Source organism: Triturus cristatus, chromosome 4_2, assembly GCF_964204655.1.
Source record: "Triturus cristatus chromosome 4_2, aTriCri1.1, whole genome shotgun sequence".
Classification (NCBI taxonomy): Eukaryota; Metazoa; Chordata; class Amphibia; order Caudata; family Salamandridae; genus Triturus; species Triturus cristatus.
The window spans coordinates 39,967,458-39,981,818 of NC_140586.1; the positions used below are offsets into that span (position 1 = coordinate 39,967,458).

Consider the following 14,361-nt stretch of genomic DNA (forward strand, 5'->3'; position numbering starts at 1 on the left):
ATAACAGCTGGCAACTATCCCTGCTATGTAAAACATAAAAAGTCACATGCCGCCGTTTTCAGTCGACCCTCTCTAAAAACCAGGACAAGTCCTAATTTTTCCAAACTCTGCCGGGACAGCTGATGAAAACACAGGACTCTCCCGGCAAATCCGGGACGCTTGGTCACCCTTAGCCACGGTGGGGAGGGGTATGGAGAAGGAAGGACCGCGGGAATGACAGAGTTAGAAAGAGGGACGGGCTGGTAACTGGCGAGTCAGTGGCAGGTGGTAATGAGAGACAGGGAATAATGATGTTAAGGGACAGAACGTGGGAGTATCAGAGGGAGAGAGTGAGAGGACAGGCAGCTTGAACTGTATGGGACGTGCTGAGAGGGAGGAGTGAGCCGGGAAGGGCGGGGTGGTGGGAGGAGCGAGGGAGGCCAGGGGGAGCCTCGGGACGCACAGGCTGCAGTAACGGCTGTGACGAGTCAGACTCAGACACCGGCCCGGCTCCTCTCTGCCCTTCCATTTACCCCGGCACCCCCAGACCACCGGAGCCGCCATGCGGGCCGGGGATGGAAGCGGTCATCGATGTGTCTGTTAGAGAACAGCTCTTCCACCAGAGAGTGCGCGAGATCATCGTAAGTACGGTAGAGGAAGCGCAGGGGTCGCCATTCGGGATAGGTGGGTGTTGTGATCGGGAGGGGGGAGAGTCCTGGGGCTTATGGATTATTGTAGCAGGGGCTTCCAAACCCGAGGGAGAGGGTTTATAGTTACTGTTTTATTCAACATTCGAGGAAATGTTTTCTATTCACTGTCCTTGTGCCCATTAATACAACAGTTACACACCTTCTGACTGGAAAGGGCCTCGGTGTATTTTGAGTGAGGGGCTTTGTCGAGGATAGAGACTTTCTGATTAGCAGAACTATCAAGTTTCCTGTGTTCATGCGTGAGTAGTTGAGCCAAGTGAGTTTTGCTTTGCTTTCTGGGTCTTGTAGTCAAATATAAAAACTACTCTACAAGTCCCAAAATGCAAAGCAAAAATCTGTGCCGGATGAATTTCTGTCACTTGTATTCTTGTTGACCACTATACAATCTGGACTACAAGTTCCAGCATGCAGAACAACGTCCTGGACTGGATGAGCTTCCTCACGCATGACCTGGGAAAATTGATAGCGCTGTGTTTGAGTGGGCCGTCTGAAGGGGTTCCTGGCATTTTCACGGGGGGCTTTAGCCATGGGACCACTTGCTTTCTAGTGAGGAAGCTCAATACTACCTTAGGCACGGGCTCATGTGTATTTCTATATGAGCAGAGGGTTCCGTGTAAGGAATGCTCTCTGGGGGCTCAGGTCAAAGTCGGAGAGATTGGCTCGTGCCATCTCCGACGGGCGCCCAGAGGGCTTTATAATGTGGGAAGAGTTGACTTCTTAAGAGTTTCAGAGGGCTTTCTGAAGGGGCTTCCGAGGCGAATACTAACTGAACTAGCACTCTGGGGATTCTGGAGAGATATTGGAACATTTGAAGGGAGTCCGTGCTTTTGGGGGCTCAGGTAGCTTCTAAGAAGTGTGGACATTTTGAGGGGTCAAAATGCGTTCTGTGTGTGGAGAGTGGGCGCCCAAATCGTTTCTACTACAAGACATTGTTGTAATCCCTAATTTCCACACCGTGTGAAGAATTCTTTCTATGGCGACGTGCGTCACGAATGGTGCAACGTGTAGTGGTGAAGCATGCATGCTATCAATTTATTTTGCTCATGTGCCTCCTTTCAGCATATACATCCATATGCAGGCCTAAGATGTCGAGAAAGGCCATATTGCCTGATTTTAGATGTGGCATTTTAGACTGTGTTGCAGAAAGGATGGTATGAGCGTAGTTTTTGCACACACAGCACAATTATACTGAAGTCCTAGGTGACATGTGGGCCATTGAAAGATTCAAAGCTCTTGAATTGGAGGCCAGTAGATATGTACTACAGTTGTAAACTGCACATGTTAGTTGGATGAACATCTTTACGCAGTTTTATGCCTGCCCCTGCTCAAAAAGGTTTGGATAGGAGGACTAAATACAAGGGGCACTCTGAAGTTGGGTATGGAGGGCAGAGGTGGGCATGCTTGCAAAATTACATGAACTGTTGGCATTACATTAAATCAGGGCAAGTTGCACTGGAGGTATGTCAAAGCTAAATGTGTTGGTGGACACATTTATGTAAATTATTAGTAGCTGGGGCTTTTGAACCAGGCAGATTGGACAGAGGTTGGTGGCTGGTATGTGTCCATTCACAAGGCCATGCATGGTACCACATGAAAACAGTGAACAGATATCCATGGTTAAAGAGAGGGCTTACGAAGAGGCATTAAACGCTGCCAGGAATAATATATTGGTTGTAGGAAGATATTCAGTGTCTGGCAGGACGCCTATCTGTGAGATGATATGGGGTCTGCAAGTTTCGGCATGCCAGCTGAGTTCAGGTAATTGATACCATAATCCTGATGGTATATTTAGGTGTAAATTGTCAAAGCACGTAGAAAGAAAATAATTAATTGGACATTTCATTAGGGGTTTATAGTGCATGGCTCATACCCTGCTTAGAAAGGCAAATGTGTATGTTGTGAAAAAACGAAACACCTTTTTAGGTCTGGATTGACAGGACAGCTGTCTAATTACCTTTTGTCATTAACCTAAAAAAGAGCTTTCAGGAGTACTACAGAGTCTTTTGATCTGCATACATGCTGGTAGATAGCAGTGCATGGTTTGAAATTAAAATGAATGAAAATAGTGTTTGTAAAGTGCAGCTACTACCCGGAGGTGTCTAGGCGCTATCTACTGAAATGTAAACAGGAAACAATACAACCCTGGACAGTTACTGATTAAACAGCCATGGTTTTAGACTTTTTCTGAATTCCTTCAGGTTCCGATTACTTTTAACCATATGTGGTAGGGAGTTCCACAACCTGGAAGTGCTTGAGATGAAGCTTTTCTCACCCCATTGGACAGTTTTGACCTTGGGGACAACAAGGTTGCCACTCGAAGAGTGGAAAGATCTACCTGGAACATAGGGTAGAAAAGATTTAGTGAGTTGAGCTTGGCCAAGGCCTTGTGGACATTTAAAAGCCGTGCACAAGGCTTTGAATTTAATGCATTTTTCAACTGGCAGCCAGTGTAACTGGACTAAAGCCTGAGCCGCAGACTTGTGTCTTGGGATACCTAAAAGATGGCGGGCAGCTGTATTGTGCAGGATCTGCAGCTTTCTTAAATCTCTTTTATGGATGCTGGTAAAGAGGGAGTTGCAGTAGTCTAGTCTTGATAATGAGAACAGTAACTACAGTTTTCTGCAGAGCCAATGGTATATATGGAAGAATCTTCCTCAGAACTTTTAAAATGTAAAAGATCTGAACCCGATAAGGACCTACTACTGACAGCAGCAGTGAAAATGGTCCTCGTCAATTGGAAAGACACAAGTAAGACATCTTACAAAGGCTGGTTCAACTGGATCACCCATCTCAGAGGAGCAGACAGCATTGCACTACAGAACTCACCCTGGAAACCGGCATCCAGAAGGATGTGGAAATCTCTTGATACGTACCTAGACTCTTATGAACCTCCATGAAAATAGATATGCTGGCGACACACATCCTGGTACCCCCCATAATGCACCACCCAGACAATTGTACTTGAATGGTCTCAACCAATCTCGCCTTCTCGGGCCTGTTGCAAGGGGGGAGTCCTACCAACACGGCCTACATGTGTGCCACAGAATGTCAGATGTAATTGATAAGAAATGTAACTCTCCTTGCCTGTCTCCTACCTCTTCTTTCCCCCTTTGTTTTCTGCCTGCCTCTCTTTCTTTTTCTCTAACTATCGTCATGTGAGGTTAGCTAAACAAACGTGACCTAATGTCTCAGTACACTGATGTATAAACTACACTTGGTACTACCTATGCTAACCCTGTAACAGAATTGCTAATGTATTCTTGTATAAAAATAAATAAAACAAATGGTTATTAAAAAAAATAAAATGTAAAATCAAGAGGTGGTGGTGAGATTGAGCTGTCCCTCATAAGATAGTTTTGTGTCACAGATCATGCCAATAATTTTTGCTTTTACACTGTGGATCGGGAGAGGTCCAAGTTCAGATGGCCACCACTGAGTGGACCAGAAAGATGGATTATTTCCAAAGAGTAGGATTTCCGTTTTTGATGAATTAAGCTTTAAACAATTGTCATGCATCCAGGATCCAATGTGTAGCATGCATTTGTGAAACTGGGTTGCTGTTGCATCTAAGTTGCATGTTACCCACAGAATGATTTGAGTTTTGCGACATGATACTGGAGAAAATCCATACACTGTAATAAGGTAAGCAAGAGGAGTGGCATATAGATTAAAAAGAGTGGGGTTCAAGGAGGGCCCCTGTGGTACCTCACATGGGTATGAGAAGGATGCTGATAGAAAATCTCCCAAGGCCACTGATTGCGTACAGTCTGCTAGAAATGAAGTTAGCAGAGCAAGGGCTTTGTCCTTAATTCCCACGGATGCGAGACGGTCAATCAGCACTTGGTGATTGACCGTATCAAATGTGGCCGACTGATCCAATAGGATCAGGGCCTCATTTCGTCCCTGATCCAGTGTCTGTCTCAGTACTTTGGTAGCTGGTTCAGTGCTATGTTGAGCACGGGATCCCAACTGGGAGGAGTCAACGATTTGATTAGTGCAAATGAAGGCTGTAAGTTCTTGCTTAATGGCCTTCTCCACTACCTTTGCTGGAAATGGAAGACGAGAAATCGGCCTATAATTATTCAGTCGTTGGCATCTAGATTGGCTTCTTTCAAGAGTGGAGTAATTGATGCTTTTTTACATTCTTTTGCCAAATAGCCTGTGTGAAAGATGTCATTAAATAAAGGTATGAGGTAAATAGCTATTGCTTCTGGCACCAAATGTAGAATACATGGGGCACTGGGATCCCATGGTGAACCTGATTTAACTTATTTAACTAGTTTTAGTGTTTTGTCTTCCATTACGGATGTAAGACTTGACATGGTGGCATTTGACTTATTTTAAGGACACTTGAGAGGTCCATCTTCTAAGGCGCTTAGGAGGGTGATGGGCATAGACTTCCCAACCAAAGTATAGGATCCATTATTAGATGAGGATGTGATTCCTATTGTGTGATTGATTATATGATGGCCTATGGTAGTAGAGTAGAGAGAGAGTCGTATACAGTTTTGACCTTATCCTGAAACGCGGCTGCCAGGGTGTCACAAAACTGTTGGCTAGTCAATAAGGGGTTTTCCTCAGGTAATTGGGAGCTTTTTTTTTTTTTTTTTTTTTTTTTTTACAGTGATAAACAATCCTTTTGAGGAGTTTTTAGCGACTTCTATTTTGGCGATTAAAACATTTGGATTTTTCGGCATGGATCATTAATTTGTAGAGCTGTTATATGCCTTATATAGTACTTTATCAGTTAGCTGAAAGTCTAATTTCCATTTTCTTTGTAGTTTGCAACATTTTGGTTTTTTGAAGTTTCTTCTCATTGAACCAGGGGTCCGAGGGGGATGATTAACATTTTCTTTCGCTCCTAGCTGGTGCATGCTGGTCTATGGCTGCTTTTAGCCAGTAATGGTAGTTATTAGTAGCTAAATCAAGATCCCCTGAGATAGTGGGGGTGGTCTGAGTATGATTTTGAGTTAACTGTTTATCATTGATTTTGTTCCAGGGTCGTCCTGATTGTAGTTCTGAAAGAGTGTCAAAGTTTACTTTATTAGTGGGTACTTTGATCTCGAACATAATTAAAATCACCAAGAATGGTGAAATCTGGGAGGGTGGCCCTTAGTTCCACCAGACGACCAATCATCTTGGTAAATGTCGTTCTAGGCCCGGGAGAGTAAAATTCCAATAAAGGAGCGATTGCCGCTATATTCAATTTTAAAAGCAAGTGCTTCACAGTTTTGGAGTTCACAGAGGTACTTGATGGAGGTTCTGAACTGGAGTCTAAGAATTGGACAGAAGTTGTGTGCCTCCTCAGAATAAATGATCCAGGCAGCTGTGACTCTTGTTTGTTTATCCAGCTGGCTGAACCATTAGGCAGAATGGCTGCCTAGAGCAGTCTGAAGAAAACACATGAAGTGTCAAGTTTATAATAGGACAGAGCTTGAACTTTCGGGGGGCACACATAGTGCCATTAACATGTCTTACATACATAGATCATTTATGGTGTTCTGTTTTTCTCTGGCAGTAGTACCTATGTGAGGAGGGCAGTCTTGATGAATGCGTTTCTGCCTTGCAGTCCCAGCACCATCCCATTCCATCATTGACTTAAGAGTTCAGAGTGCAGTTGTGTTTCAAGGCATGAGGGTGCCTAGGACTACACTAATCCTATGGGTTGTTAGGTCTGGCTGAACAGAGCAGCTGTTGCTGTACCTTGTGATCAACAAAAAAGAGCTTTCAGAGTACTACTGACAAAGGTGCATAGACTACGCCCACATGTTGGATTCTCGGAGTACGGGATTTGATTGGGCCGAATTTATGTGCTTTCACTAAAAAGATTTGTATTGCACTTTGTGGCTTATGGCAAAGCGTACACTCTATTTATCAGGAGTGAGTTGGTTAAGATGGAAAGCCAATGACCATGCTATGGGGCTGACCTGTTTATTAAACAATGCTACAACAAAGGCGCTAGACCTGATGTATTTATTGTGAAAATAAGATGTAAAAGTCAATTGGCATTTATGAATGGATTGTTATTACTCTATATTAAACCCTACAGATAGGCATTTCGTTACTTACATTGAACTACAGCCTACCGTGGTAGACCAGTGTTTTGATGTGGGGCCCCTCCTGGCAGACCGCGGATGTAGAAGATTCTTTCTCTTAGTGTGGACACTGTAACATTTAATAATGGTAATAAATCCTTTATGAAGGAGCAGGTCCTATGAGTGTACAAGTGAGTTACTTGTTAAACGCGGTTTTTGAAATGCATCCTGTTGTATGTGCAAATAGTGACCTAAATCACGATTTTCCTTCAATGTTTACACTCCAAATAGGGAGAGTAAAGGCACTTACTCTTAGCATATGCTTAAATTAAGGAGTAATTCAAAAATGGGTGAAATATATACAATTTTAAACACGAAGAGAGGTGCAGAACGCATTCGGTAAAATGTTGAGCAAAGGGTTATTTAGATCATGGGATGCTCAGACTGGTTGAATCAGGTGGGATTTACTAATATATGTAGACCAGGGTCATTCATGAGTTTGGTTCAGGGATTGCTGCTTGTCTTTTACATTAATGATCTCTGTATCGCCAGGTTCTGCCACATCCGGAATTAAAAACCTAAATTGGGTATGGTTTCTCATTTGGGAAAGTTGATTCCGTCTTTATCAGAAGGATGGAAATGGAGATGTTCTGGCTGCCCAGCATTGATAAGGACGTTGAATTGCTAAAGCACCATTGTGCATCACATTGTGATGCTTAAATTGTTAGAGGACTTATGTACTGAATAATGAAGTTTTGGGTACTGGTAAAACCACTGCTCAAATAAGTTGTAGGTGTTATTGGTGTGATGAATGTTTGACAAATTGTGTCAAACACACAAATGGCGATGGGGGGGGGGGGGGGGGAATTCTAGCAATTGCTTGGGGTAGCATTCCAACCCATTGATATGTTGCCCATCATACCTGCTCCGTTTGGACCCAGCCATAATCCAAACTGAGGTGGGTCCCATGCTCAGTGTGTCACTGGAACCAAACTACACCTGACAAGCCCCAATGAGGGCAAAACCGTTCTTGGGTTGCTTGTGTTCCAATGCAGGGAGGACCTGGCCTGGCAGGTCGGGCTGGGCTGTTCCTATTGGAGCAGAGTGTTGACTGATTTGCATATGGCTGAGTCAAAACTGAGGTAACCTGGTAGACAAAAGAATGATGGGTTGGAGCGCTACCCCGAGCGATTGCCAGTGAAAAGACTTATTGCAAGCATTCCTCCCATCGTCTGTGTGTTGGATGTTTGACAAATTGTCAGTGGATTATTACATCAGATTTTCAGAGGTAACGTTTATATTTGGAGAGCTAAGAAGGCAAACGTAAAGTGTTTCACGTAGATCATGGATTTACGGTTCAAAGTCAAATAAAAAACATTTTTGTTGTAAAGAACAAAATCAGGGTTACAGGGTTGCTCTTTATAAAACATGTTTTAAAAAAATTCTGGTGGAGGAAAAACGTGACACTAGACTGCTTTCATATTGGTCCATCTTTGAGATTGCGCCTGTGAATAAATGGCAACAGTAAGAAGACCTGAGAGCCAAACAACAGTGATGTATGTTAGAAAAATGTATTTGTGGTCCAGTTCAAATAGGATGTCGTTAAGATTAAGTTACCGGGTATTGGCAGGAAGCAGGAGTCAGTTTTGTGATCCCACTGAGGTGAAGTAGGTAGTTGCGTCTACAGGTTGTGGCCATGCGTAGAGAGGAGTGTTGAATATACAGAGGATTGCATTGTACTACATGAATGTTGGTGGTTAATGAAGAATGAAAGACAATGCGAATTTGGGGATAGTGCTAATGAAGTGTGGCGCTGCTGCAAGACTGAATTGGAAGGTGGTTAGATTAAGTAGTTGTGTGAGTGTACCTGGAAATCTGAGTAAACAATGAAGTTTGTGTGTCATTTTTCGAAAAGGCAAGAGGCAGGCAGAAGTGCAAGTCCGAGTTAAACAAAGGTTTAGAACGAAAAGGTGTGTTTAGCATGTTTGTGTGAGTGGTAGAATACACATTGGACTACGTTTGCTTCTGGAATTGCAGCTTAATTTGTCTGCAAATGTAGGCCGTCGTGGCTCTGCATGGGATATCACTGGTATGGTGTGTCGCTGTGAAGTAGCACTTTCTTGGCCAGCAGCTGGTGGTGGCGTTGGCTTTGATCGTGTTGCCTTATCCTGGTAAACAGTTTGAGAGAGGCAGGTGATTTGCTTAGTCTTTGGTGTCTGAGGCCTTCCCTGTTCTGGCCTTTTAATCTGTGATGCATTGCTTTGGCTAACAGGAATGTGGGTGCTGGTTTGACTTTAGGTTTGAGTGGTATTTGGTTTGGTGGTTTTACCTTCTTTTGGGCTGCAGGTTTACCTCACTTGATCTGATCAACGGTAGTGTTGTCTTGGTCTTGTTGGCTGCCTGGCGGCTTTCGCTCCCTGTTTGTTGTGGTGTTAGTAGAAGGCTAGCCTTTGACCTCAGAGACTTTCACCTTCTCCTTGGCTGTGGGGCGGTATCAGTTTGGTCTTTGGGTGTGGGTAGCCTTTGCTTGTTTAATGCTTAAAGCACCATTCTGCAGTAACTGTGGGCAGTGTTACTAGGGTGCCCTTGTGTTTCTTCCAGACTTGGTCGTTCACTTGTTTGGTTCAGCCATGTATTTTTTCTGCATTTATTTATTTTTCGGTGAGATGTCCATGCCATGAGCGTTGTTGCGTGTCAAGGCCATGGCTTTGACTTTTGCATCGGATGTGGCGATTGTGGGTTAGCATTGTCCAACGACATGACCTCTGTTGCTTGTGGTATTTTTTTTGTTGTTTTTTTTTTCTTGTGACAGTTTCCGTTTCGATGTTGCATACACAGTGCAGGTTCCTCTTTTGGAGTGTGCGTCCTGCTGAACCGAGACCAAGGGAAGGAACTCCTTTCTACTGGCCTTGTTAGGGAGTACTAGGATTTTCGTTATAACCTCTTCCTGATACAGCTCCACGCTTCTAGGTGCTGCTTTACTCCCTCTGTCCATTATGTGAACTGTTCTTCAGGAGAACACTCGGCTTATTGACTTCTAAGCACTATGGTCTCCCCATCAGGTGAACCGGAAACGGTATCTGGTTACTATTTCACAGTCATTCATCGCGGATGTTGGATTCGTTTTACATCACTAACCACATAGCGGCAGGTCCAGGGTGGAAACTATCAATTGTGCAGTGGAACCTGGGCCCAGATATGAGAGGGAGCCACTGTAACCTAGGTAGTACTGTATTTTACTACCTAACCAGGACGAAAGGGGCCCAGTTTAATTAGTACCCTTGGTGGCTTTATTTTACCCACTGGACAGGTCAGTAAAGTGTGATAACAAGACACTACTCTCAACATCAGGGTTTTTTTCCCTTATAGAATGCTTACATTTGTAATTATTTTAGATATTTATAGCAGGAATTTGTGTGCAAGTCCCAAAAATGGACACTAGAATTCCCTTGGAAAATGGGGAAGATTCTACAGGGTAGTCTTACGCTCTCTTCCTAATATAATTCATTTTTCCGGTAGAAACGTTATATTATCTGTTTGCGAGTTTTTATCCAGCTATATTGCCCAGTTCCCGTCTGGCTACCATGAAAAAAGTATCTATAGAGCATGGCAAATACCCGAAGGTGTCTAGGCGCTGGCTCATAGAACAGGCAGACTCTGAAGAAGTACCCAGCAGGATCAGAGACTGAAAAGCCACGTTTGTAATGCTTTTCTAAAAGTCAGCAGTTGGGTGTCCTTTTTTAGTTCTAAGAGGAGGGAGTTCCAGAGTTTTGTGGTGCCTACCGGAAAACTTCTTCCACCCCAGCCAGTTTTCCTGAACCTGGGAATCACTAGGTTGTGAGCAAAGGAAGACCTCCGCGACCGAGCTGGAACATACCATTGGAAATTCTGTCTGAAAAATCTCAGACCTGCGCCATGTAGCGCTCTGAAAGCGATACAAAGAGCCTTAAAGTAGATGCGACTCTTCACCATGGACGTTGTGAGCTAACAGTTTTTGGAGGTAAGGGCCTGCAGAACAGCATGCGCCATGCACCTTGTGGTCAAACAATGCCCAGGCTACCAGACGGAGGCATTGTAAATAACCCCTATGTGTAGTGGCTGAGCGGTCTAGGGCTCTTTCTGTTTATGGGTGGCCTTTTGAGTTCTCTGTTTGACTGAAGGGTATGGAACAGAGGAGGAGGTTCTCGGAGTATAAAGAGAATAGCGTTCGTTCTAGGTGTGTCGGTGACATATATTGCTGTAGAAGGGTGAGAGTCGCACTCCTATGAGCTCCTGTTTCACTGCATGGGCCCAGGGTGTGACCGCTGCCGGACACAGGAATTTGTGGAGTCGGCACAACAGAGCTGAGTAACCGCTGAGCTGACTGTCTATCTTGCTGTCCTGGTACCAAGTTAGCAAGCTAAACTGCAAACCCCCGCTTGTTTCTCTTAATTCTTCTGTTTTTCTGAGACCTGGTCGTTGATTAATGATTTTATTTTTTTCTTTTCACTTTGACATTCCTCAGACAGCTGGGCTCTGACCTGACAACACTGCCCTAGTCCGTAGAGCCTGGTTGGTCTCGGTTCATACTTGGGCAAGTTGGGTCGCATCCAGAAGACACCTTGGCCGGTCAAACATTGAATGAGCTGCTGGTGGTGGAACTGCCAAGCACCTGTTGACCACTGAAGACATCACAGGGTCGACCCCTTCTCCCAGCTCTAGCTGTTCTAACAGTCTTCGCTTTAGGGAAGAGGTGTGGCGCCACGGCGACTGACTCCGGAATCTGGGGATCGAAGCGCCGGCGGCAGATTAGCATAGCACCATGTGACTCTAGGCAATAGCTTGCTTAATCTTCCCGACGGCCCCCAGTGCCTAGAGACCCTTACGGGTGATTGTTCGCGCTTTACAAATATGGATATTATTATTATTTACTATTAAACATCAGGGGACTGGCGAAGAATGAAAAATTCAGAATCAAGCCTCTAAGACGGTCCACTGTGTGTTTTTAGTTGTTGCTGCTGTCTTCTATGGGTAGGAATTACAGTGCCAGGTGTCCCTGTTAAGAAGCCAGGCTGGTTTGGTCCAGAATGAGCTCTGCTGTTGCTAGTCTCCTGCAGCCTTAATAGAATCCCTTCTGTTAATAGTTTCAGGGCCATCATTGGATTTTTTTTTTCCCATGGGTATCCACTTGTAGTCTAGGACCCGCATTGGTCTATATGTGTAGGCCTCAGCCTGTGTTGGCGTGGGCCCTCCCTCGCTGACGTGTTGTCCTGGGACCACGCAGGACCATGAGCTGTTCTGACCACACGTTGTCCTAACCCGCCCTGACCCACATTCTGTTACCCACACGTTGTTCTAGCCCACGTTTTCCTGCATCCATGTGGTATCCTAGCCCTGTACTCTCACTGCCCGACATGCAACATAATGTATTGGGCCTACACATTATCATTATACTAGCCTGACCCACGTGTTGTCCTGTGACCAGGTGCCGTCCCAGGCTGACCCACACGGTGCCCTAGCATTGGCCTGTAAAACATGGTTTACCTGGCCCACTTTGTCCAGTACCTACCCTGACCCACATGTTGCCTTGTACCTTTGCACGCGTGCTGACCCAAGTATTTAGCTGCATTCACATGTTGCCTTAGACCTACCATAGCTCGCGTGTAGTCCTGTGCTTTTGCCTTGTCCTGGGCCTGCGCTTGCCTGGACTCGCGCAGAAACATATATTCTAGGTGTGGATTTTTAAATTCCTGTAAGTCACGTTTCATGCACTGTGAAAATAAACAAGAGATGGTGCAGGTTGCGCTTGTTCTGCCACAGGCAGTATCCTGGATTACTTCCGTCTTTTGAGGTTCATCTCTCACATTCCCAGGACAGCGTGGAGGTGCATCCTTGACACGCACACTACAGGTACCTGATGTGGCCTCACTTCACCCTAGGCTAGAAATGATTGTGGGTGTGGATGTTTAAGGGTGGAACATACTATTTACGTTGGAACCTGTCCTTAAAGTGTGGTGAGGCCTGCCAGTAGGAATCCAATACTGTGATATATGTATGTAAAGCTCCGTTACAGCCAAGGTAGCCTAGAATCTTACCACGTTAAACCCAGACTTGATGACATTGCCAGTGCTTGTTTTTATATCTGTGAGGTCAGAGGCTAGGCTCTGTATTTGTGAATCTTGTCAGTATAGCTGTGAAGGCCTGTCTTAGGGATCTGCATAACAGGTGCCGTGTCTCAAAGCGCTGGTGTTAGGATAGTGTGAACCCCGTCTCCATGGAGCTGTCAGATCTGATGGTGACGTCTGTGGTAGTGACTAATTGTCTATGTAGTACTCTGAGGCCTAAGAGCGTTCTCCTCTGGTACATCGTTACCTGGCTTGTATCCCAATGAGGCCAGGGTTTTTGTGGTGCTTTGCTAAAGTCCTGTGGGGTCAGGGACCTGTACGATGGGTAACTGTAGTCAGATGCCACCCTCAGATGTCGCCTGTTTCTACAGCTGCCTGAAGTTAGAGGGTACGATCTGTATAATATATGACCTACCCCTGTAGGCAGTACTGCTTTGTGATAGACGACGGGATATGACTCTATAGCACAAACGGGTACACGTTCTGTACTGTGCACCCTGCTTCTAGGAGCTGTGAAGTTTAACTTTAGGGTCCGTACAATATGTGGCTCGTCTCATCAAAGCTGAAGTCTGAGGATAGAATCCGGGCAGTAGCTGACCTGTCCACTGAGGTTCAGATCATGATGTGTTTAATGTGAACCATGTCACTAGCGCTATGCGGGTTTAACGCGTGTCTTCTACAGTATGAGCGCTCTCTATGCAGCACTGTGAAGTTAGTATCTTTATAACATGTATCTTGTTTCAACATTCACACGGCCTAGTGCCTGTATAATATGTAACTTGTCTTTATAGCGCTGTGAAGTCCGATGGTAAGGTCTATGTAGTATGTGCCTATCTATAAAGCTTAAATTCTGATGGTAAGGTCTGAACTGTATGTGGCCTGCCTCTAACAGCGAGAGTCCTGGGAGAATGTCTCTATTATATATGGCCTGTCCAAAGCACAGTAAGGTCTCAAAGATTTGATGTATACCTTGTGACGTGTCTCTGCTTCACCTCGAAGTACGATGGTAGGCTTTATAATGTATGTGACCTATGTCTAACAGTGAGAGGTCTCTGGGTGGGATATGCCTCTCTGCCCCGCCCCAGCGCCTTGAGACCCTCACGGGTGTGAGCGCTTATGAGATTGCAGCGGTCTTTGAAACACTTATGTCTTGGAGTCGGGTCTCTGTATTAAAAAAGTTACTTGTATGTGGTCTCGCGATATATTTATAACTGTTGGCCTTTCTATATAGCACCATGAGGTCTGAGTAGTTTGTGAAATCGCACTATCACTGTGCGACCTGATGATAAGGTCTGTATAATAAAAAGTCTTTCTACAACAGTAGCCATGGGATGTGATCTGTAAAACACGTCACGTATCTGTAGAGGTTTGAGATCGGGGGCAGGACCTGTATTGTATGGGACATCTCTCTGGTTGGTGCTGTGAGATCTGACAATGGGAGTTTCATGACCTGTGAGCTGTGTATGTACCGCTTTATGGGCTGTTGAATGCTGTGAATCCTCTAAACCTGTATCTCAGCCCCTGGGATGCCAG

At 44.9% G+C, this 14,361-nt stretch overlaps 1 protein-coding gene across 1 annotated transcript in view; it reads left to right on the forward strand.

Annotated features, from left to right (window-relative positions):
• The first annotated feature begins 402 nt into the window (after positions 1–402).
• The window catches only part of LMBR1L (limb development membrane protein 1 like), a 129,467-nt gene continuing 115,508 nt past the window's right edge, over positions 403–14,361 (forward strand). Inside the window, exon 1 of the mRNA XM_085600340.1 lies at positions 403–620. Within this exon, the coding sequence (XP_085456466.1) occupies positions 555–620 (66 nt within the window). The 5' untranslated portion in view covers positions 403–554. The remainder of the gene's footprint in view (positions 621–14,361) is intronic.